Here is a 23,615-nt window from a genome sequence, read left to right on the forward strand (position 1 = left end):
AATCAGTACAGATTACATAGCATAAAATAAACCGCAGTTTGTCCCCCAGATTGCTTAAGAATGTTTCTGTCAAGCCTATAATAGAGAAATGAGGCAAATGAGTTTTTTGGTTTGTTTTTGAGAAAAGAGGGTCAAGGGAATGGAATCCAAATAACTTTAGTTCGTTAGTAATTGTATATCCAGAATTAGTTTAAAACTGTAGACTCTTAAATAGGGCAAGTATCCTGAGAAGCCCGTAGGCATTATTCTCAGATTTTTCACTTCCAATCTCTTAGGGAAATCTAAAGTTAATTGGCATAAAATTATTAGTAAATGACTGATAATTACCTTACTAGAAATTAAAACTGAAAAATTAAAAAAATTTATCTACTGGTTAATTTTAAAATAGTAGTAATCTACCCCTTGTGTTATAAGTAACATACAAATTTTTTTTAAAAGATTTTATTTATTTTATTTGAGAGAAAGTAGGCAGGTACGTGTAAGAGCATCAGGTGGGGGCAGGGCAGAGAGAGGGAAAAGCCAACTCCCCACTCAGTGGGGAGCCTGATGCAGGGCTCGGTCCCAGGACTCTGAGATCATGACCTGAGTCAAAGTCAGACACTTAACCCACTGAGCCATCCAGGTGCCCTAGTAACTTACAAGTATTTTTTTTTTAACATACAAGTATTTTTGTGAAAAACAGCTATTTTACTAAACAACCAAAGAGTTTAGTGAGAAGAGTAGCATTGTCTTACGCATTTTTGTGTATCTCTTTAATGTCTGGTTTAAGAGAACATACTTAGGTCCTCTTTTCTGCTTTTGCATTTACTCTGTTGCAGTATATTGTTTTAATTGACTTACTACATGAGAGGATCCTAGGGACCTTATGGATCTTTTGAAAGTATCTGGGGAAACCTTTGGGTCCTGAGACCACTCTTGAGAACTGCTTTTTCCAAATAAGTTTCTTTGCTTATTGCTGACCCTCCCTCCCCATTTGGTATCTTCTCTATTGATGTCTGTATTTTTTCATTGTCCCATTTTTCTTCCCACCTTCCATTTTTTATCTGCTCTTTTCTGCCTTATATTGTTTTCCATCTAAGGCTATCTCCAAGTTTTCACTGATGATTCTAGTCTCTGTGACTATCTTGTCTCTAAAATCTGTTGGCAAGTATATAGTTAGTTCTACATGATTCATACTTCAGTGTTCTAAGTTTTCTTGTTTCTCTTTCCAATGACATTATAAAGCACCTTTGAATTAGGGACTCTTAAAAATTGGCAAGACAAAATAAGAGTTTCTCTGTACACTGTTTAGTACAAGGTGATGTTTGTTGGTTGATAGGAAGTAACACTTTCTGCAAAAGTGCATATACAGGGCCGCCTGGGTGGCTCAGTGGGTTAAAGCCTCTGCCTTTCCCTCAGGTCATGGTCCCAGGGTCCTGGGATCGAGCCCTGCATCGGGCTCTAAGTTGGGCAGGGAGCCTGCTTCCTCCTCTCTCTCTCTCTCTCTCTCTCTCTGCCTGCCTCTCTCCCTACTTGTGATCTCTGTCTGTCAAATAAATAAATAAAATCTTAAAAAAAAAAAAAAAGTGCATATACATCACAAATTCTCTTTTGGCCTTAAGTAGTTTACTGGAAAATTTTAGTACTTACACGTTACCTGATATATGGCAGTATTTTTGGTATTCCAAGTAATTTTTAAAAAAAAAACAGATTTTGTAAAGATTTGTTTATTTGAGAGAGAGAAAAAGAAGCATGTCCACGAGCCAGGGGAGGGGCAGAGAGAGAATCTCAAGTAGACTCCCCATTGAGTGTGGAGTCCAGTGTGGGGCTTGATCTCAGGACCCTGAGATCATCACCTGAGCCGAAATCAAGTGTTAGATGCTCAGCTGACTGAGCCACCTAGCGCCCCTAAACCTTGTATAACTAAAACTATCTCCAGTTCTGGCTTGTTGATCTCATGAGTCATTTGTTGATTAATTTCTTTTCTTACCATTTCAGAAAAAAGCCAAAGGACAAGAGCTCTTTGATCAGATAATGTACCATTTGGACCTTATCGAAAGTGACTATTTTGGACTGAGATTTATGGATTCTGCACAAGTAGCAGTGAGTAGTTGTTTTTTGGAACTTCCAGTGTGGGAGCAAAAATGGAAAATTTCAGATGACATGCTAAGTGCTGCAAGGCTGTATATTCTTTTTTTTTTTTGTAAGATTTTATTTATTTATTTGACAGAGAGAAATCACAAGAGAGGCAGGCAGAGAGAGAGGAAGGGAAGCAGGCCCTCCGCTGAGCAGAGAAGGCTGTATATTCTTACTGCATTCTCTTTTTCTTCTGATTTTCTTATGGTCTGAAGTTTTGACCACTTCAGAATAACCTGAAGCGTTTGTTAAAAAAATATGAGTCCTGGCCCTAGCCCATATCATTAGAGCATGATCTTTCCAGCCGAGCCTAGGAAATCTGTCTTTTTAATAACCACTGGGTTGGTTGTTGGGCATACTAAAGTTTGAGAACCACTGTGTAATGGAAAGGGAGCTAAAATAGGAGATTTGTGGGTTCTTACGTAAGTGATAAAAGTTACTAATTTGCAAATTAAGGTGAGTAGTCTAGGTTATCTTTAAAATCCCTTCCTGATCTTTGATTCTATAAATGTTCTTCGACCATGTGCTTTTCAGATGAGAGGAATGTGTATATGATAGGTAGGAAGTTGGAAGCTTTTCAGAGATCTATTATACTAGGATTTGACTGGAGAGTGTTTGAGACAAAGTAGTAGAAGATAAGATTAGAAGGTGGTTTAGGGACCTTATCATCCAAACTGAATACCAAGAGTATTAAATAATAGATAGGCAATATTTATTCTCTAATAATTTGGATTAGGGTTTTTTTGAGCAAGGAGGTCATATTTTGCTTCAGGAAGTATTATATAGAAATACTGTATAGGATTATTTGGAATGGGCAGAGATTGAAGTCAGAAAGCGTCATTGCAGATCCCGGGGATAAAAGTAATATTAAGGCCTGGAATAGGACATTCACAGTAGCAGGGAGGGGGTGGGGCAGGAGTAGAGATAAGGGTATTAAGACACCAAGCTTTGTGTTCTGGAAGTCTGTGATGGAGGAGTGTGTATGTATGTGTATGTGTTTAGTGACACATTAACTGTAGTATCTAGGACTCACAGGAACAATATATAAGAAATCTCAAGTTCTTTTTGGAGTGGGGCATTCATTCATACATTCATTTGGTGTGATTAATAAACTAGAACTAAACTAGAATACCTCTGTAAGATAATATTAAAAACTCACACGTTTTGGAGATGAACTCCTTTGTTGGCTTTATAGAACATCTTGGCTAAATTTATTGCTGTTAATAATGCTGGCTACAATTTTTTTTTCTCTAATTTCCATATCCTTAGTCCCCTTTCCTGAGTTAAAAGAAATTAAGCATGAACAAGAGTACTGGTTACATTTCGGCACACCCATACAATGGAATACTCTGCAGCTCATTAAAAATGGTGACATTTAAAAAAAAAAAAAAGGTGACATTTATTTATTTATTTATTTTAAAAGATTTTATTTATTTATTTATTTGACAGACAGAGATCATAAGTAGGCAGAGAAGCAGGCAGAGAGAGGGGAGGAAGCAGGCTCCCTGCTGAGCAGAGAACCTGACGTGGGGCTCGATCCCAGGACCCTGGGATCATGACCTGAGCCGAAAGCAGAGGCTTTAACCCACTGAGCACACAGGCGCCCCTAAAAATGGTGACTTTTAAAGTGTACTAATTGACATAGAATAATGCAGGAAAAAAAGGGTTACAGAACAATATATTTGAGTTTTTCTATTTAAAAAAAAAAAAGAGGGGCGCCTGGATGGTTGGTCCTTAGGCATCTGCCTTCGGCTCAGGTCATGATCCCAGGGTTCTGGGATCGAGCCACACATTGGGCTCCATGGGGAGGCTTGCTTCCCCCTCTCCCACACTGCCTGCTTGTATTCCCTCTCTTGCTGTGTCTCTGTCAAATAAGTAAATCTTAAAAAAACAAAAGTGGTTATATGTACACACATATGCATGAAAATATTTGCAAAGCTATTTCCCATAGTTACAGAGTTCTCATCTCTGGATGGAGTTTGTAGAGGAGGTGTTTCTTTTATTTTTCATTTTAATGTTATTTCTCTCCAGTTGGACTAAATCTGTTGGGGGCAGGGAATGAGTCTTACTTACCTCTGTTGCCCAGCATGTAGTGGACATATAAAACATTTATCAAATTAAATTCTGGTGCACTACTTTGATCTAAAGACTTGGTTGACTGTTGAGTTTAATATAATTCATCAGTCATCATACAAATAATGGAATTATAGTCTTGCAATCAGTGAAAAAATAAATGATGTTAGGGATAAATAATTCAAAGCTTCCCTTTTTTTGAGGGGTTGTGAAGGAAAAGAGGTAGAAATATGCCAGCATTAAGTTTCAGGTACCTTCTTTCCTTAGGATACATAAATACAGTAGTCTCTTTATCCATGGTTTCACTTCCCATGGTTTCAGTTACCCATGTTCATCCCCAGTCTGGAAGCAGATGATCTTCCTTCTGACAGAAGGTCATTGGTAGCCTAAAGCTACATCATAGTGCTTACACCATTCACCTCACTTCATCTCATCATGTAGGTGTTTTATCATCTCATGGCATCATGAGAAGAAGGGTGAGTACAGAACAATAAGATACTGTCAGACCACATTCACAAAATTTTATTATGGTATATTGTTATAATTATTCTGTTTTATTACTAGTTATTGTTATTAATATCTTACTGTGCCTAATTTATACATTAAACTCTAAAAGTATGTATAGGAAAAAATATATATTGGGTTTGGTACTGTCTGTGGTTTCAGGCATCCACCAGGGGTCTTGGAATGTATCTCCCACAGATAAGCGGGGTGGGGAGTTATTGTGATTGGGGGAAAGAAATAGACATGCAGCCTTTGGTAAGTTGTATTATTTACTCTTTGTTAATATCAGTAATTACTGAATTATTAGATCCATTAATTTTTTTGCCCTCATTTGATACACATATCATTTGATACACATTTCTTTTGGTCATAATAAGTTTTTAGTAATGCCAGTATTAGAACCCTTTTTTTTTTAAGGTTTTATTTCTTTAACTATTTCTACACCCTACATGGGTCTTGAACTCATGACCCTGAGATCAAGAATGCAGCCACATGCTCCTCTGAGCCAGCCAGGCACCCTAGAATTTTTTTTTTAATGATTTTATTTATTTATTTGACAGAGATCACAAGCAGGCAGAGAGAGAGGAAGGGAAGTAGGCTCCCCACTGAGCAGAGAGCCCAATGCGGGGATCGAATCCCAGGACCCTGGGATCATGACCCGAGAGGAAGGTAGAGGCTTTTAACCCCCTAAGCTACCCAGGAGCTCCCGCCCTAGAACTTTTAATCCCTACTCTTTTTAGTTGTAACTTATCCTTTCTAAACCCAGAAATCTAGGCATTAAGATTAAATTTTAGTAAGATTTACTTTTTGTTTTCACTGTTACTGAAATACACTATGTGCATCGAACTGGAAAAACAGTAGTTGGTAGATGAAAGCTATTCAAAATGACCTCTAGATAAAATTTTACATGTTCTTGGGGCACCTGGTTGACTCAGTGGGTTAAAGGCTCTGCCTTCAGCTCAGGTCATGATCCCAGGGTCCTGGGATCGAGCCACATCGGGCTCTCTCCTCAGCGGAGAGCCTGCTTCCCTTCCTCTCTCTCTGCCTGCCTCTCTGCCTGCTTGTGATCTCTGTCTGTCAAATAAATAAAAGAAATCTTTAAAAAAAAAACCCAACTTTACATGTTCTTAAAGTGCTGACTCACACAGTTCTACAATTTTATGATATCAGTAAGCATAGAAAAGACTCTAAGATATTTGTCATGTGGCCAGATTTAACCCCAGAATAAAACAAAATTGATACTTTGCAAACCGTCGGTTTATTGGTGAAGATAGTGAACTTGATCAAGTGAAGTTTTTGGCTAGGGTCATCTGTGTAAACTAAGTTAGCCCTATGATTTTCGTGTCTGTTTGTCTTATTTAGTGTAAGGGTAGAATCCAAAGAATGTTGAGGCAGGGTTAAAAAATGACCAAAACCAGATTAAGACACTACATAAAAAGAGAACTATGGGCCAACATCTCTGATGAACAGAGATGCAGAAATCCTCAACAAAGTGTTAGCAAACCAAATCCAACATCATTCACCACAATCACTTGGAATTTATTCCCGGGATGCAAAGGTAGTTCAGTATTGGCATATCAATCAATGTGATACGTATCAGTAAGAAAAAGGATAAAAACCGTTTGATCATTTCAGTAGATGCAGAAAAAGCATCTGACAAAGTACTACATCCATTCATGATAAAAGCCCTCAACGAGGTAGATTTAGAAGGAACATATCTCAACATATAAAGGCCATATGTGAAAAACTGACAGCTAACCTTATACTCAATTTTGACAAACTGAGAGCTTTTCTCCAAAATCGGGAACAAGACAAGGATGTTCACTCTCAACACTGTTATTCACCATAGTACTGAAAGTCCTAGCAATCAGGTAAGAAAAAGGATTAAAAGGCATTCAAATTGGTGTGGGTTTTTTTGGTTTGTTTTTTAAAGATTTATTTATTTATTTGAGATAGAAGAGCAAAAGAGAAAGCAGGAGCAGGAGGGAGAGGGAGAAGCAGACTCTCCACTGAGCAGGGAACCTGATGCGGGGCTCAGTCCCACGAGTTTGAGATCATGACCTGAGCCAAAATCCTATACTTAACCGACTGAGCCACCCAGGTGCCCCAAAGACATCCAGGTGAGTAAGGAAGAAGTAAAACTTCAACTATTTGCAGATGCATGATATTGTATATAGAAAGCCTTAAAGGCTCCACCAAAAAACTGTTAGTGCATTTCTATACACTAATAATGAAGCAGCAGCAGGAGAAATTAAGAAAGCAATCTCAGGTACAGTTGCACCAATACCTGGGAATAAACTTAACTAAGGGAGCGAAAGACCTGTAACTATAAAACATAAAACTGTAAAACATTGATGATAGAATTTGAACAACACAAAGAAATAGATTATTCCATGCTTATGGATTGGGAGAACAAATTCTGTTAAAATGTCCCTACTACCCAAAGTAATCTGTAGATTTAATGCAATCTCTATCAAAATATCAATAGCATCTATGCAGAGCTAGAACAAATAATCCTAAAATTTGTACGGAACCACAGAAGACTCCAAGTAGCTAAAACAGTCTTGAAAACGAAAGAGCTGGAGGTACCACAATCCCAGATTTCAAGTTACACTACAAAGCTACAGTAATCAACGCAGCATGGCACTGGCGCCAAAATAAACACTTAAGTCCGTGGAACAGGATAAAATGCTCAGAAACAAGCCCACAATTACATGGTCTTTGGCAAAAGCAGCAAGAATATACAATGGGGAAGTCAGCCTCTGCAACAAATGGTATTGGGAAAATTGGACAGCTACATGCAAAAGAAGGAAACTGGATCACTTTCTTAAGTCATACACAAAACTAAACTCAAAATGGATTTTCAACACCTATATGTGAAACCTGAAACCATACAAATCCTAGAAGAGAGCACAAGTAGTAGTAGTTTTTCTGACATCAGTCATAACAGCATTAGGGGAAATAAAAGCAAAAATAAACTATTGGGATTACATGCAAATAAAAAACTTCTGCATTGCAAAGGAAATAATCAACAAAACTAAAATGTTACCTACAAAATGGAAGAATATATTTGCAAATGACATACCTGATAAAAGGTTAGTATCTAAAATATGTAAAGAACTTCTACAACTCAGATCTTAAAAAAACAAATTATCCAATTATCCAAATGGGCAGAAGACATGAGTAGACATTTCTGCAGAGAAGACATCCAGATAACCAAAAGATACATGAAAAGATGCTCATCCTCACTTACCATCAGGGAAATGCAAATCAAACCGACAATGAGATACCACCTTACACCTGTCAGAATGGCTAAAGTAAAAAATAAGGAACAAGTGTTGGTGAGGATGTGGAGAAAAAGGAACACTTTATATACTGTTAGTGGGAATGCGAACTGATGCAGTCATTGTGGAAAACAGTATAGAGGTTCCTCAAAAAAAAAAAAAAAATAGAATTACCCTATGATCCAGGAATTGCACTATTGGTTATTTACCCAAAGAATACAAAAACACTAACTCAGAGGATATATACACCTCTGTGTTTATTGCAGCATCATTAATTTGACAATAGTGAAATTATGGAAGCAGCCCAGATGTCCAGCGATAGATGAATGGATAAAGAAGAGGTGGTATAGATCTCCAGTGGAATATTACTCAGCCATAAAAAAGAACGACACTGTGCCATTTGCAACAACATGGATGGAGCTAGAAGATAAAACGCTAATCAAAATAAGTCAGAGAAAGACAAATACATTTGATTATTTCACTCATATGTGGAATTTAAGAAGCAAAACAAATGAACAAAGGGGAAAAAAGAGAGAGAAGCCTACAGACTCTTAATTATAGAGAACAGGGCACCTGTGTGGCTCATTCACTTAAGCATCTGCCTTTGGCTTAGGTCAGGATCCCAGGTTCCTGGGATCGAGTCCTGCATAGGGCTCTCTACTCAGTGGGGAGTCTGCTTCTCCTTCTACCCTTCCCCCTGCCCCTGCTTGTGATCTCTCTCCTTCTCTCTCACTCTCTCTCAAATAAATAAAATCTTTAACAAAAAATTAATAGGGAACAAACTGATGGTTACCGGAGGGGAGGTGGGTGGGCAAAATAGGTGATAGGAATTAATGAGTACACTTAAGCACTAAATAATGTACAGAATTGTTGAATCACTATATATCATCTGAAACTAATAAAACACTGTATGTTAACTATACTGTAATTAAAATAAAAACCCTGAAAAATGATCAAGGAATTATGTGCTACATTTCAGTCTTAAATATAATGTATGTATGCCTATATATGTAAAATCAGTGTGTTAAAGTTTAGTTTATTGGTCATTTCAGATAAGTCCAAAATATGTATGACTGGAATTATGCATTTACTTTTCTTCCTATGAATATGTAAAATCTGAGTTTGCTCTTGTTTACTTTTGCTTATACCAGCTCATTTTATGTTCACATACACATTTAATGTGTAGTTGAAATAATGTCATATTTACAGAAAAGTTGGAAGAACAGTGTAAATAAATATTTTTGTGGAACTATTTGAGAAAGAGTTGCAGATGTCTCGTTACCCCTGAATTCTTGAGTGTATTTTTCCCACAAGTATATTCTGTATAGCTTAGTGCAGCCATCAAAGCCAGGAAGTTGACATTGTGACATTACCACCATCTAATCCTCAGACTCCATTCATATTTTTCAGTTGTCTGTACAGTGTCCTTTATAGCCAAAGGGTCTAGTTCAGAATCATGTTTTACATTCAGTTGTTAGATTTCTTCACTTGCCTTCATCTTGAAATACTGTGGTCCCCTAGTCTTACCTTGACTTTTACACTTTTGAAGATACAGGACAGTTATTTTATGGGCTGTACCTCCGTTTGGGTTTGCCTGGTGTTTCCTCATGAAGTAGGTTAATCTTAGATACTTTGGCAGGAAAATAGGTGAAGTGATGCGGTGTTTCCTTATTCTGTGAAGTGACGTTTAATTTTATTTTGTCCCATTACTGGTGATCTTAACTTTTAACTTTGAATCTTTTTTTTTTTTTTTTAACAGACAGGATGGAGAGGGGCCTTGGTGGTAGGGAGACAGAGAGAGAGAGAGAATGAGAGAGAATTAAAAAAATTTTTATTGTGTTATGTTAGTCACCATATAATACTTCATTAGTTTTTGATGTAGTGTTCCAAGAGTCATTGTTTACATATAACACCCAGTGCTTCATGCAATCCATGTCCTCCTTAATACCCACTACCAGGCTTACCCATTCCCCCACGCCCTCCCCTCTAAAACCCTCAGTTTGTTTCTCAGAGTCCACAGTCTCTCATGCTTCATCTCTCCCTCTGATTTCCCCCGCTTCACTTTTCCTTTCCTTCTCCTAATGTCCTCCATGTTTTTGCTATGTTCCAGAAGTAAGTGAAGCCATGTAATAATTGACTTTGAGAGAGAATATCTTAAGCAGGCTCCAGGCTCAGTGTGGAGCCTAACATGGGGCCTGATCTCACAACCTTGAGATAATGACCTGAGCCGAAATCAAGAGTTGGACGCTTACCCAACAGAGCCACCCAAGTGTCCTGATACTAACTTTGATCCTTTGATTAAGTAGTGTAATTAAGTTTTTCTTTTTTCTTTGTCTCTTTTTAATTTTTTTTTCTTTTGTGTTAGTTACATTGACAAGACTTTCTTATCAAACTTTCTGTTTATTTATTTATTTTTAATTTATTTACTTGACAGATAGAGATCACAGGCAGGCAGAGAGGCAGGCAGAGAGAGAGGGGGAAGCATACTCCCTGTTGAGCTCAGAGCCTGACTTGGGGCTCAGTCCTAGGACCCTGAGGTCATGACCTGAGCTGAAACTAAGAGCTGGCCACCCAACTGACTGTGCCATCCAGGTGCCCAAAGATTCAGACCTTCTGCTCTGAGAAAAACTCTTGTTAAGAGGGTAAAAAGCCAAGTTACACACCTGGAGAAGATACTTGCAAACCATGTATCTGACAAGGAGCTCAATATATAAAGAACTCCTAAACTCAACAATTAGAAAACGGAAGATATGAAGAGTCATTTAACCGAAGAGAATATAGATAATAGACAAATACATGAAAAGATATTAGGCATCAGTAGGTATCAGGGAAATGCAAGTTAAGACCTTGATGAGACATCATCACACACATGTTTTAGAATAACTAAATAAAAATAGTGACAATTCAAAGTGCTACTGAGGATGTGGATAAACTGGGCTTCTCATATATTTCTATCAAGAATATAAAAATGTTATAGCCATTATGGAAAATAATCTGTCACTTTCCTAAAATAGTAAATATACACTAACCATATAATTCAGCATTTGTATGCATGACCATTTATCCCAGAGAAGTGAAGACTTATTTCCTACAAAACCTGTGCATGATTATTCGTAGCAGCTATATTTGTACTAGAAAAAAACTTGGGAAAAAAAAAAGGTCATGTAGTTGTTTGATTAAATCAACTGTGAACACTCTTCAACAATAGAAAAATACCTATTGATTCTATGGATACTCAGAACAACTTGGATGGATTTCAGGGGCATTATGATGAGTGAAAAAAGCCCAATCTCAAAAGGTCATATACTATATAATTCCACTTATATAATGTTCTTGAAAAGACAGAATTGTGAAGATACTAATGTTGCTAAGGTTTAAGGAAGTTAGAGGTGGGGGGGTGAGTGTGTATTACTGTATCACGTGTACTATCAGGAGTCATGTGAGCATTTTTTTTGTTGTTGTTAATAGAATATTTCTTTACAGTGATAGTGGTATTAGTTACAGAAGTCCAGACTTGTAGTAAAAATGACATATAGGGGGCACCTGGGAGGCTCAGTGGGTTGAGCCGCTGCCTTCGGCTCAGGTCATGATCTCAGGGTCCTGGGATCGAGTCCCGCATCGGGCTCTCTGCTCAGCGGGGAGCCTGCTTCCCTCTCTCTCTCTCTCTCTCTCTGCCTGCTTCTCCATCTACTTGTGATCTCTCTCTGTCAAATAAATAAATAAAATCTTAAAAAAAAAAAAATGACATATAGTACTAACGTCAGTTTCCTGATTTTAATTTGTACTATTAATGTTAGATGTAACCATTGGGGGAGGGTGGGGATGGGACACAGGCCCTCTCACTGTTATCATTGTAACTTCCTGTGAATATTTCATAATAAAGTTTTTTAAAGAATAAGAAAAATAGGGGTGCCTGGGTGGCTCAGTCATTAAGTGTCTGCCTTCAGCTTAGGTCATGATTTCAGGGTCCTGGGATCAAGCCCCACATCGGGCATCCTCTCAGGGAGCCTGCTTCTCCCCCTCTCCCTCCGCTGCTCCCCCTGCTCTCTCCCTGTCTGTCTGTCTCTCTCTCCCTTTCTCTGTCAAATGAAAATTAAATCTTAAAAAAAAAAAAAAAAGTCTGGGCCCAACAAATTAAGTGTCAGGGCCTAGATTTAACCCTCTGGCCTTTGTTAGTGCCCTCTGTTGGTGAAGTTTTTCAAGTTTCATATTTAGAGCTTAGAATTTTAACTGGTCCATCAAGGTTTTTTTGTTCTGTTTTGTTCTTCATTTATTTTGAGAGGGAGTAAGGGACGGAAGGGAGGGGAAAGAATCTTCCTTAAGCAGATTCTGTGCTGAGTGCAGAGCCCAACTCAGGGCTCAGTCTTAGGACCCTGAGATCATGACCAGAGCCGAAATCAAGAGTTGCCACTTGGAATGCCTGGGTGTCTCAGTTAAGCATCTGCCTTGGGCTGGGGTCATGATCCCAGGGTCTTGGGATTGAGTCATACATCAGGTTCCTTGCTAAGCAGGGAGCCTGCTTCTCCCTCTGCCTGCAGGTCCCCTGCTTGTGCGGGCGTGCATGCTTGCGTGCTCTCTCTCTTTCTCTCTCTCTGACAAGTAAATGAATAAAATCTTAAAAAAAAAAAAAAAAAAGTTGGTGCTTAAGCAGCTGAGCCACCCAGGTGCCCCTGGTCCATTAACTTCTTAGAGTTATCTAGAGTGTAGACACTTTTGTCATGTTTCAGGAAAGGGGAACAGAAGATAGCATTTCCCCTTTACTTGGGAAAGCAGGAAAATTAACAGGTTGGTAGTACTTTTTTTTTTTTTTTTTGCCTTTTTACACTTGATCTTAGCCAAAAGGCCAAGAAGCAGGGTTTTTTTTTTTTTTTTTTTTTGCCTTTTTAAAAAGTTGATTTGATAGCTTGTATTGGTTCTGTATATATATATTGTTTAAACTTCCTTTGTTCTCTGTGTAAAAATCCCAAGTAAATTGTCAGCACACAGTATTCAGCAGCTTATTAAAATTAAGTAACACATTTTGATCAGGTTGAGTTTATTCTCAGAAATGCAAGGATGAGGGGCTGCTGGGTGGCTCAGTCGCTAAGCATCTGCCTTTGATTCAGGTCATGATCCTGGGGTCATAGGGTTTGAGTTCCACATTGGGCTGCTTGCTCAGCGGGAAGCCTGCTTCTCCCTCTCCCACTCCCCTGCTTGTGTTCCTTCTCTCTCTGTGTCTCTTTCTGTCAAATAAATGAATAAAATCTTTAATTAAAAAAAAAAAAGAGGGGCGCCTGGGTGGCTCAGTGGGTTAAAGCCTCTGCCTTCAGCTCAGGTCATGATCTCAAGGTCCAGGGATTCAGTTCAGTAGGGAGCCTGCTTTCCACCCCTCCCCCCCACTCTGCCTCTCTGCCTACTTGTGATCTCTGTCTGTCAAATAAATAAATAAAATCTTTAAAAAAAAATAAAATGAAAAAAAAATGCAAGGATGATTCAGTATCAGTTGAGATAATTTGTCATATGTGGTTTTTCATGCCATTTGTTTCCTGTCTTTGTTTTAAGAGGATTGTACTTTCTTGCTCAGTTGATAATCAGGTTCGGCTATGTGTCTTGCCTCTGGCAGTGGAATCTGAGTTGATGTGCTGTGTGCCAGTTCTGAACAGTTTAACCCTTCATTGATGCTTGTTATTGCTTTGGCATATACTTAATTGAAACTACATTCAAAAATGATTGAAACTGAAATCTTTACCACAAAGAAAATAAAGTAACTTGATTAGTTGAAGTTTATGGCATTTGAAGACAACACTATGAAAATGGAGAAGTTAGATCCAAAGCCGAAAGCTAGAAAACACTTAATTGTATAGTGGAACACAGGGTAAATGTGTTAGAAGTGCGTACCTGGAGGCTGCAGCAGTCCTTTCACTTGATAGGAGATCCAAGCTCGTTGAGTTAAAGAGGCTATCCTTGTTCCAGTTTTAGAATTCAGCTATTTCAGGCACTGCAGGCATAATGTATGAGATGTGTTTGTCTTGCTGAGCTTCACTTATCTGAGGTTGTGCAGATAACACTTTAGAATTCTTATCAAGTGGTATTTTGGTGGACCTTTAAGCCTCTTCTTTCTAGCAGAATTCCTTAACTAGACATAATGGACTTTGGCCAGTATGGAATTGACCTTTCAGTCTGTGTACCTCTATCCAACTTTAGAGGCGTGCTTTTTCACATTTTAGGGGCTGAGTGGACATGTGGCACAGCCTATATAGGTGGCACCTCTAGAGAACAGACCTGGTGAATACTCAGTCACTTTACTCTCTTTCTATGCAAATACCTCATTATTAACAGTGACAACAATAACAATCACCCTAGATTAATAGAGGAGTGATAGAAGCATTTCCATGAAAGACAAGATGATAATTTGCCTATTATTACCAGTGCTATTTAATTTCATAACAGAAGTACCAGCAAATGCAGTTACAGAAGTTTTATTATAAAGGCTGGAAAGGAGGAGGTAAAATTATCATTGTTGGCAGGTGATTGGATTATACATCATCTAAGAACCGAACACAAACAATAGGATTCAATAAAATAGTGGGGAGTGAAAAATATGTAGAAATAAATAGTGTATGTTAAATATATGTCCATATTGTAACACACAGGCACACATATATTTGTTAAATAAGGAGGAACTGTAAAAAGATTCCAAAATAGATTACATGCTCTCTCTGGACAGTGAATATAAAACCTGCCTCACCTCCATTTCCATTATGAATTTGACTTTTAAGAATTTTAAGAGGGGGGCGCCTGGGTGGCTCAGTGGATTAAGCCGCTGCCTTCGGCTCAGGTCATGATCTCAGGGTCCTGGGATCGAGCCCCGCATCGGGCTCTCTGCTCTGCAGGGAACCTGCTTCCTCCTCTCTCTCTGCCTGCCTCTCTGCCTACTTGTGATCTCTCTCTCTGTCAATTAAATAAAATAAAATCTAAAAAAAAAAAAAGAATTTTAAGAGGGCATATTAAGGGGCGCCTGGGTGGCTCAGTGGGTTAAAGCCTCGGCCTTCAGCTCAGGTCATGATCTCAGGGTCCTGGGATCGAGTCCCGCATCGGGCTCCCTGCTCAGCGGGGAGCCTGCTTCCTCCTCTCTCTCTGCCTGCCTCTTTGCGTCCTTGTGATCTCTGTCTGTCAAATAAATAAATAAAATCTTTAAAAAAAAAAAAAAAGAGGGCATATTAATAATATGAAGAAAGGCACAGTGGGAAATATACTTGAATGGCTTATCTAACTCTTCTTTTGAAATGTCCTCTAACACAGACTGTTAACACCAAGAAAGTAATCACCCAGGAAGAATTTATAATGAATTTAGACTAAATTGAGGTGTTTTCAGTTAGATTACAGCAATGCACTGTGTTGGTTCTCCATTTTTATTGTGTAGATTTTTTAACATTTTGTTAATTGTTTAAAATTTTCTTTAAAACAATCTTAATTCAGAGCATAAACCTCTACTTTTCAAAGCAGAAATATTTTTTGTAGATGTAGTTGCTTTGAAAGGTGGTTAACATTTCTCTGTTTTAAAGTCTTTGCTCTTTGAGCAAAAGTAGAAGGGCATTTCTTTAGTAGAGCTGTGTAGGTGGTTAGAAATCAGGAATCATTTACTTGAAGAGCTGTTTACAGGCGGGCTTAGGGACGGGGATGAGGGTGTGTGTGCATGTCAGGTTTTTGGAAGCTCCCTAGGTGATTCTTCATTTGATTTAGTTATGTCTGTTGTTTGTGATTACATACTATTTATAATTTCAGACACATGCAGGTAATAATTCTTTCATGCCCAGCTCAATAGGATGGCTTCCCACATCCTTTGATGGCTAAGTTTATCAACCACACTTTAAAATTAGGAAATTAGAAGGGAGTTTGTTTCCTTAAGGTATAATGGGGAAAGAGGACTGTATTAGTTTTACCCTAGGCATACAAGAATCTATATCTGTATGCTCTCACCTTTATCTTCTAATGTAATATAAATTCAACTCCTAAAGGCCCTGATTGATGAAAATCCTATCAGTGCCTGTCTCTGAGTTCTGAATTTTCCAGTCCCTGGGCTTGGAATGTGGAGGAGATGAAAGAAAACAGACTTGAGAATATGCAAACATGAACTCAGACCTTCCCCCAGAAGAACCTCACTCAGAACTCCCCAGCTCCTAAGTTTCACTTTAAAATGTGCTTGATGCGTTATCTGAGTTTGGGTCATCTTAAGGGAGTGCAGATGTTAAAGCTCCTATTATATGCAGGTAAAGAAGAGACTAAAATGCCTGCTTGGAAGAAAACTCTGATCCTTTATCTCACTGGAATGATTTTTTTTTAAAAAAATATTTATTTGACAGAGATCACAAGTAGGCAGAGAGGCAGGCAGAGAGAGAGGAGGAAGCAGGCTCCCTGTGGAGCAGAGAGCTCAATGCGGGACTTGATCCCAGGACCCTGGGATCATGACCTGAGCTGAAGGCAGAGGCTTTAACCCACTGAGCCACCCATGCGCCCCTCACTGGAATGATTTTATGTTTAATGTGCTTCTTAGAATAGTAGGGTACAAATTAAAGATTAAAGGTGTATTTTTTTTAATTAAAAAAAAATTTTTTTAAGATTTTTATTTATTTATTTGACAGATAGAGATCACAAGTAGGCAGAGAGAGAGGAGGAAGCAGGCTCCCCGTTGAGCAGAGAGCCGGATTCAGGGCTCGATCCCAGCACCCTGGGATCAGGATAGGAGCTAAAGGCAGAGGCTTTAACCCCCTGAGCCATCCAGGTGCCCCAAAGGTGTAGTTTTGAGACTAGCCCTTATATGTTCTTAAACAGGAACAAATTTAAGTTATAACCATCTAAGAAAGACTGTAGATTGTTCTTGAAATAGCATGTGATCTTACATTGTTTCCATCTTTACATTCCTCAAAGTTTATTCTGTCAAAATTTATAGTTAGCCTGTTGATGTTCAGTCCATTGTTAATGTTCCCTAGGTTTTATCAACATGTATAAACATTTTTTTTTCCTCCTTCCCTGTTTGAAGAAACTCTGAAAGGAGTCAGAAACCAGTAACATCTTATTGGAGGGTACATGTGCTGATAGAAATTGGGTATTTGGGGGGTGGCCTATTGCAGGGAGTAGAGGGACTGTTGACCATATACTTTTTAATGCTACCCCCATATTAAACCTATATATAAGTAAATTATTTTTATAAAATTCTAAAATAAAGGGTCTGTGAGTATTATAAATAATATGTGCTCCTCGTAGAGTAAGTTGAAAATAGAGGAAAGCACAAAGAAGAAAAAGAAAATTTATCACCAGCAGTATACACTCCCTAGAGATAGCATCTGTTACTGTTTTGTTATAGATTATCTCAATCCAAAAGAAAAAAAAGCATGTTTTTATATATACACTTGTACATTTTGTCAAAACAATTAATTTTGTAACCTGCTTTTTAAAATTTAACAATATATTTTAAATAGTTTTCCAGATCCTTATTTTTAATTGATGCATAGTGTTCTATCATATTGAAATACTTTATTTAACCAGTTCATTCTTGTTGAATACACACACACACATATATCGTCTTAACTTTCACATAATTCCTTTTAAGTAAATCTGTACACATCCGTAATTATTTCTAGGTATAGAATTGCTGAGTCAAAGACAAGTATTTTATTTTTTATTTTTTTACTAACATATAATATGTTATTTGTTTCAGGGGTACAGGTTTACGATATATCAGTCTTACACAATTTACAGTGCTCACCATAGCACAGAACCTCCCCAGTGTCCAAAACTGAGCCACCCTGTCTCTCCCACCCACCTCTACTCCAGCATCCCTCAGTCTGTTATGGTTTGTCTCCCTCTCTGGTTTCGTCCTGTTTCATTTTTTTTCCCTCTCTTTCCCTATGATCCTCTGCCTTGTCTCTCAAATTCCATGTATCAGTGAGATCATACGATAATTGCCTTTCTCTGATTGACTTATTTCACTTAGCATAATACCATCTAGTTCCATCCACATCGTTGCAAATGGCAAGATTTCATTTTTTGATAGCTGCGTATTATGCTACTCCCCCCCACGCACATGCGCGTGCACGTGTGTGTTGTGTGTGTAAGTATTGTGTGTGTAAGTATGTTGTGTATGTGTGTATCTTGCCTCTTCTTTATCCATTCTTCCGTCAGTGGACAGCTAGGCTCTTTCCATAGTTTGGCTATTGTGGACATTGTTGCTATAAACATTGGGTGCATGTGCCCCTTCAGATGACTATGGTTTGTATCTTTGGGATAAAAACCCAGTAGTGCAATTGCTGGGTCATAGGGTAGCTCTGTTTTCAACTTTTTGAGGAACCTCATACTGTTTTCCAGAGTGGCTGCAGCAGCTTGCATTCCCACCAACAGTGTAGGAGGGTTCCCCTTTCTCCGCATTCTCTCCAACAGCTGTCATTTCCTGACTTGTGAATTTTAGCCATTCTGACTGGTGTGAGGTGGTATCTCATTGTGGTTTTGATTTGTATTTCCCTGATGCCGAGTGATGTGGAGCACTTTTTCATGTGTCTGTTGGCCATTTGGATGTCTTCTTTGCAGAAATGTCTGTTCTTGTCTTCTGCCCATTTCTTGATTGGATTATTTGTTCTTTGGGTGTTGAGTTTGATAAGTTCTTTGTAGATTTTTGGTACTAGCCCTTTATCTGATATGTCTTTTGCAAATATCTTCTACCATTCTGTCAGTTGTTGTTTTTTGGTTTTGTTGATTGTTTCTTTTACTGTGCTGAAGTTTTTTATCTTGATGAGGTCCCAGTAGTTCATTTTTGTCCTTGCTTCCCTTGCCTTTGGGGATGTGTTTCGGGGGAAGTTCCTGTAGCTGAGGTCAAAGAGGTTGCTGCCTATGTTCTCCTCAAGGATTTTATGCATTTCTGTCTTATATTTAGGTCTGTCATCCATTTTGAGTCTTATTTTTGTGTGTGGTGTAAGGAGATGGTCCAGTTTCATTCTGCATGTGGTGGTTCAATTTTCCCAACACCATTTGTTGAAGAGACTTTTTTCCACTGGACATTCTTTTCTGCTTTGTTGAAGATTAATTGACCATAGAGTTGAGGGTCCATTTCTGGGCAAAGACAGTTGTTTTTAGGGCATCCTTAAGTTGCCTCCTGGAACAGTTGTGTTCATTTGCATTCATTATGGTGTAGGAGTAATCCTAACCATAGGCATGTGAGATTACCTAGGCAACCAGCAGATATCTGTTAATTCATTGCAGTAGAGTAGATAAAACCTGAAGATAGAGCAACTTCTGGGTTTCATATTGTGGGTAGAAGACTATCTGGGGTATAAAAACTAATTTTATCTTATACCCAATATGTGATTGGCATCAGGCTTTGATAGGTTATTAATATAATTAAGTTTGGGATTTTTGGATATTGAGTTGCTGGCATTGGCTATGATGGATGGACTTTTTGCGTATTAGGTTGACCTCTTTTCTGCTAATAGACTGAATTGTGTTTCAGCTGGCTAGCCTAGGATTCTATTGGAGGGATGTCTAAAACTGAACAGTTGCTAGATTGAAATAGGCTTAAAAGTGGGTGTCCAGGGTTCCTGGGTCGCTCAGTGGTTAAAGCCTCTGCCTTCGGCCCAGGTCATGATCCCAGGGTCCTGGGATCGAGTCCCGCATCGGGCTCTCTGCTCAGCAGGGAGCCTGCTTCGTCCTCTCTCTCTGCCTGCTTCTCTGCCTACTTGTGATCTCTGTCTGTCAAATAAATAAATAAAATCTTTTAAAAAAAGTGGGTATCCAACTGAATTTATTAAAAGATGAGAAGTGGCTGGGGGCCTCCTGGCTGGCTCAGTCGGTAGAGCATGCAACTCTTCTTCTTTTTCTCTTTCTTTCTTTCTTTCTTTTAAGATTTTATTTATTTGAGAGAGAAAAAGAGAGAGAGAGAGAGGCAGAGCCTGAGCAGGGGGAAGGAGGCAGAGGGAGAGGGAGAAGCAGACTACCCGTTGAGTGGGGAGCCCTAATGTGGGGCTCGATTCTAGGACCTTGAGTTCGTGACCTGAGCTGAAGGCAGACACTTGACTGTCTGAGCCACCCAGGCATCCCAAGCACGCAACTCTTGATCTCAGGGTTATGAGTTTGAGCCCAGCGTTGGGTGTAGAGATTACTTAAAAATAAAATCTTTAGGGGCGCCTGGGTGGCTCAGTGGGTTATGCCACTGCCTTCGGCTCAGGTCATGATCTCGGGGTCCTGGGATCGAGTCCCGCATCGGGCTCTCTGCTCAGCAGGGAGCCTGCTTCCCTCTCTCTCTCTTTCTCTGCCTGCCTCTCTGTCTACTTGTGATCTCTCTCTGTCAAATAAATAAAATAAAATCTTTAAAAAAAAATTAAATAAAATCTTTAAAAAAAAAAGATGAGAAATGGCTAAATAGCCTATAGCCTTGGAATCTAGAGAAAATACTGCATAGTATTTAATTGCCTTTTGAAATGTTAACTGAGCATCTTATTTAAATATGAAGAAGTACTTTGCTTATACACTGGTAGTTCTGTGAATTTCACTTTCAGATCTTGGGAGAGAATGGAGAGAAGAGGCTCTGCAAATAGTTACAAGTCTATTAACAATGTAGCCTTGTATACCCAGTCTTTGCCTATCTGGATTTCTGAAACTGAATTCTTTAGCTGTGTGAACTAGTTAGCACAAGAGCACTCCTTTCGTTTTTAGGGTGCTTGGAATTGTAAGCATGCTGGAAAGAACACAATCATGTATATTTTAGTTGGATGAGTGCACCCTGCCACTGTTAGGATTTGGTGTTGTAAAGGGATTAATAGAAGTGAGCTAGGAATGGTTTATCTGTGGAAGCCTCTGGAATTGCCCCTTAATGTCTGTTGGTGTTACGGATATTTCATAGGGGAAGGTTACAGAAATCAAAAGGCTATTAGTTTTGAAACCAGAAACCTGCTAGTCACAATGTTAGCATTTTTTATTTGTAAAGCGAAGAAGCAAAGATTGCTTCATTTAATAGGTGGGGCCTTAGCTGTGAGATAGATCTAATCTTACAGTGTAGGCTGTTTGAAAGAGTACTACTTCTGAGTATTATCTGTTTTGTAAAATTTAAGTGACACTGTTATTTCCCCTTATTTTTGGTTATGGTCTCTTAGTAAATCTTACATTTTTATCACAAGAATGAGCCAGACAATGGAATATGAGGATACACTCCTTTTAATTTTAACATTTTTATAAGAGTCATTTTTGGGGAGGGGGATATGAAAACTAAGGGCAGAATTAAAAATGCCATCCTTGTTACTGTGAGGGAGCAGAGGAAATGTTTTAAGAAGTCCTTTATCTGAGGGGCACCTGGGTGACTCGGTTGACTGTCCGGCTCTTGATTTCAGCTTAGGTGGTGATCTCAGGGTCCTGGGATTGAGTCCCACATAGAGCTCTGTGTTCAACATGGAGTCTGCTTGTCTCTCTCCCTCTGTTCCTCCCCCCTACCCCCATGCTCTTGCTTACTCACTCTCTCAAATAAAATCTTAAAAAAAAAAATCCTATATCTGGTTTTAAGTCACTTTTTGCTTGTGGTCGTAAGTTTGCTATAGATATTGGGGGCAGATAATCCTCCCCCATTTTAATTCTCACTTTTGTTTTTCTCTTTGTGGGATATTTTTAATGATCACTGAAGCATGATGAAAATTAACTTTTATTAATGAAAATGTTGAGTTCTGTCATCTGCTTCACATCTGATTTTTGCTTTTGTTTTCAGCACTGGCTGGATGGTACCAAGAGCATCAAAAAGCAAGTAAAAAGTAAGTGTTCAAAAAATTGTGAACAAAAAGTGAATTTAATTATATGTAATTATCTATTAGAAGCTCTGAGTCCTAATAAAGAGATCATATTTCAGATGAATTTCTTAGCATCTCTACTTTCTAAAGATAATTTCAATTTGATACTTTGACCCACCTGCTAAGTTAATATAGGGTTGATAGTAATCTAGAGTCAAGTGCTTTATAGTTTATTTCTTGGAGGATTTGCAACTTGCAAAGGAGATTAACTTCTCGTGAGATGCTTAACTTTTAGTAGTTTACTTATGTTGGAATTTTCCTGTTTGGCATTTGCCCTGCTCTATAAAATATTTTGAGACTTTAAAGATGTAACTTTTAAAAATTAAGAGTAATGAAGTGAAACAATTCATGTAAAATGTTATTATTCCTAGCAATAGTCGGGGAGGATACCAATGTCCAATTTGTAATCCCATTTGTCCTTTGTCATAAGAGATTTCAGAGCATCTCAACTTTGATCTTTACAAAATAATGGAACTACTAAGAATATAGAAGTTAGGGAGGTGAAATGATAATTAGAAAATGAGGGGGGAACTTGCCATTAGCAGTTAATAACCTAGGCATTACTCAGTACTCAAAAGAAATATAGCTTCTCGGGTTTTTTTAGGGCTGTTAGATTGCACAGTCAAACTTTTATTTGATGCATTTGGCCCAGAACTGTTAGAATTAATCTAGAGCTCTCTATTCTTGGGAGGACAGCTAATTATGATAGTACTGTATGATGGCTGGTACATTTAAAAAATCTACTGATTGATCTTTTTGTGTTAGTCAGGCTTTAATTAAGCTGTACAACATTTTGGTGTGTGAAATATCACCATAATACCCTGTTCTCTTCTGTCTCTACTTCAGTAGACTTTTTAACAAATTTACTGACTGAAAATTCTTACTCGTTGAATAGTTACATAAAAAGTTAAAAGTATTTTTTTGTTTGTTTTTTGGTTTTTAATCACAGTTGGTTCACCCTATTGTCTCCATCTTCGAGTTAAATTTTATTCCTCAGAACCAAATAATCTTCGTGAAGAGCTAACACGGTAAGATCATTCTAGAGCTGTACAAGGTCAAGTTTTGGTCAGCTAGCTGAGCAAGGTGCTAGAAGATTGTCTTTATAATTCTTTCCAGCTTGTAGACCACTAATGAAATGAATCTCTTGCCTTTGGTTAAGACCTCAGACAATAGAATTTCATTTTAGGGGTGCCTGGGTGGCTCAGTGGGTTAAAGTCTCTGCCTTTGGCTCAGGTCATGATCTCAGGGTCCTGGGTTTGAGCCCGGGATTGGGCTCTCTGCTCAGCAGGGAACCTGCTTCCTCCTCTCTCTCCGCCTGCTTCTCTGCCTCCTTGCGATCTCTGTCTGTCAAATAAATAAAATCTTAAAAAAAAATTAGAATTTCATTTTAGGACAGCTTTTTTTTTTTAAGATTTTTATTTATTTGAGAGAGATACTGAGATAGAGACGATGGGGGCTGGGAGAGACAGAGAGTACAAGCAGGGGGAAAGGCAGAGGAAGAGGGAGAAGCAGACTCCCTGCTGAGCTGGGAGCTGGAAAGGGGGATCGATCCCAAGACCTGGAGATCATGACCTGACCCAAAGGCAGATGCTTAACCATCTGAGCCACCCAGGTGCCCCAGGACAGTGTTTGTAAGTGTAGGATTTTTTTTTTCCTTTATCAATTTTCCAAATAAAGAGTTGGTTCTCTAGCATCCTGTAAAGGTAACTAGTAAGTTCTTTTTTTTTAAGTATCATTATCAACTCGTGGGTTTTAAACAGGACTGGTATGGTTGACTATATTGCCGTATTATATTTATTGATGTTGTGTTTATTGATGTTCAGAATGATCTATCTTTGGC

The 23,615-nt window shown here is 38.5% G+C and overlaps 1 protein-coding gene across 5 annotated transcripts in view; it reads left to right on the forward strand.

Annotated features, from left to right (window-relative positions):
* Positions 1-23,615, forward strand: part of EPB41L5 (erythrocyte membrane protein band 4.1 like 5) — a 157,619-nt gene that overhangs the window by 19,164 nt on the left and 114,840 nt on the right. For all 5 annotated transcript variants that reach the window (XR_006820281.1, XR_006820282.1, XM_046019079.1 and 2 more), the window contains exons 3-5: positions 1,978-2,082; positions 21,697-21,739; positions 22,725-22,803. Coding sequence is in view for 3 of the 5 variants with exons in the window: in XM_046019079.1 (XP_045875035.1) it covers positions 1,978-2,082; positions 21,697-21,739; positions 22,725-22,803 (227 nt within the window). In the remaining 2 variants the exon portion in view is untranslated. The remainder of the gene's footprint in view (positions 1-1,977; positions 2,083-21,696; positions 21,740-22,724; positions 22,804-23,615) is intronic.

The sequence above is a fragment of the Meles meles genome, chromosome 9 (assembly GCF_922984935.1).
Source record: "Meles meles chromosome 9, mMelMel3.1 paternal haplotype, whole genome shotgun sequence".
Lineage (NCBI taxonomy): Eukaryota > Metazoa > Chordata > Mammalia > Carnivora > Mustelidae > Meles > Meles meles.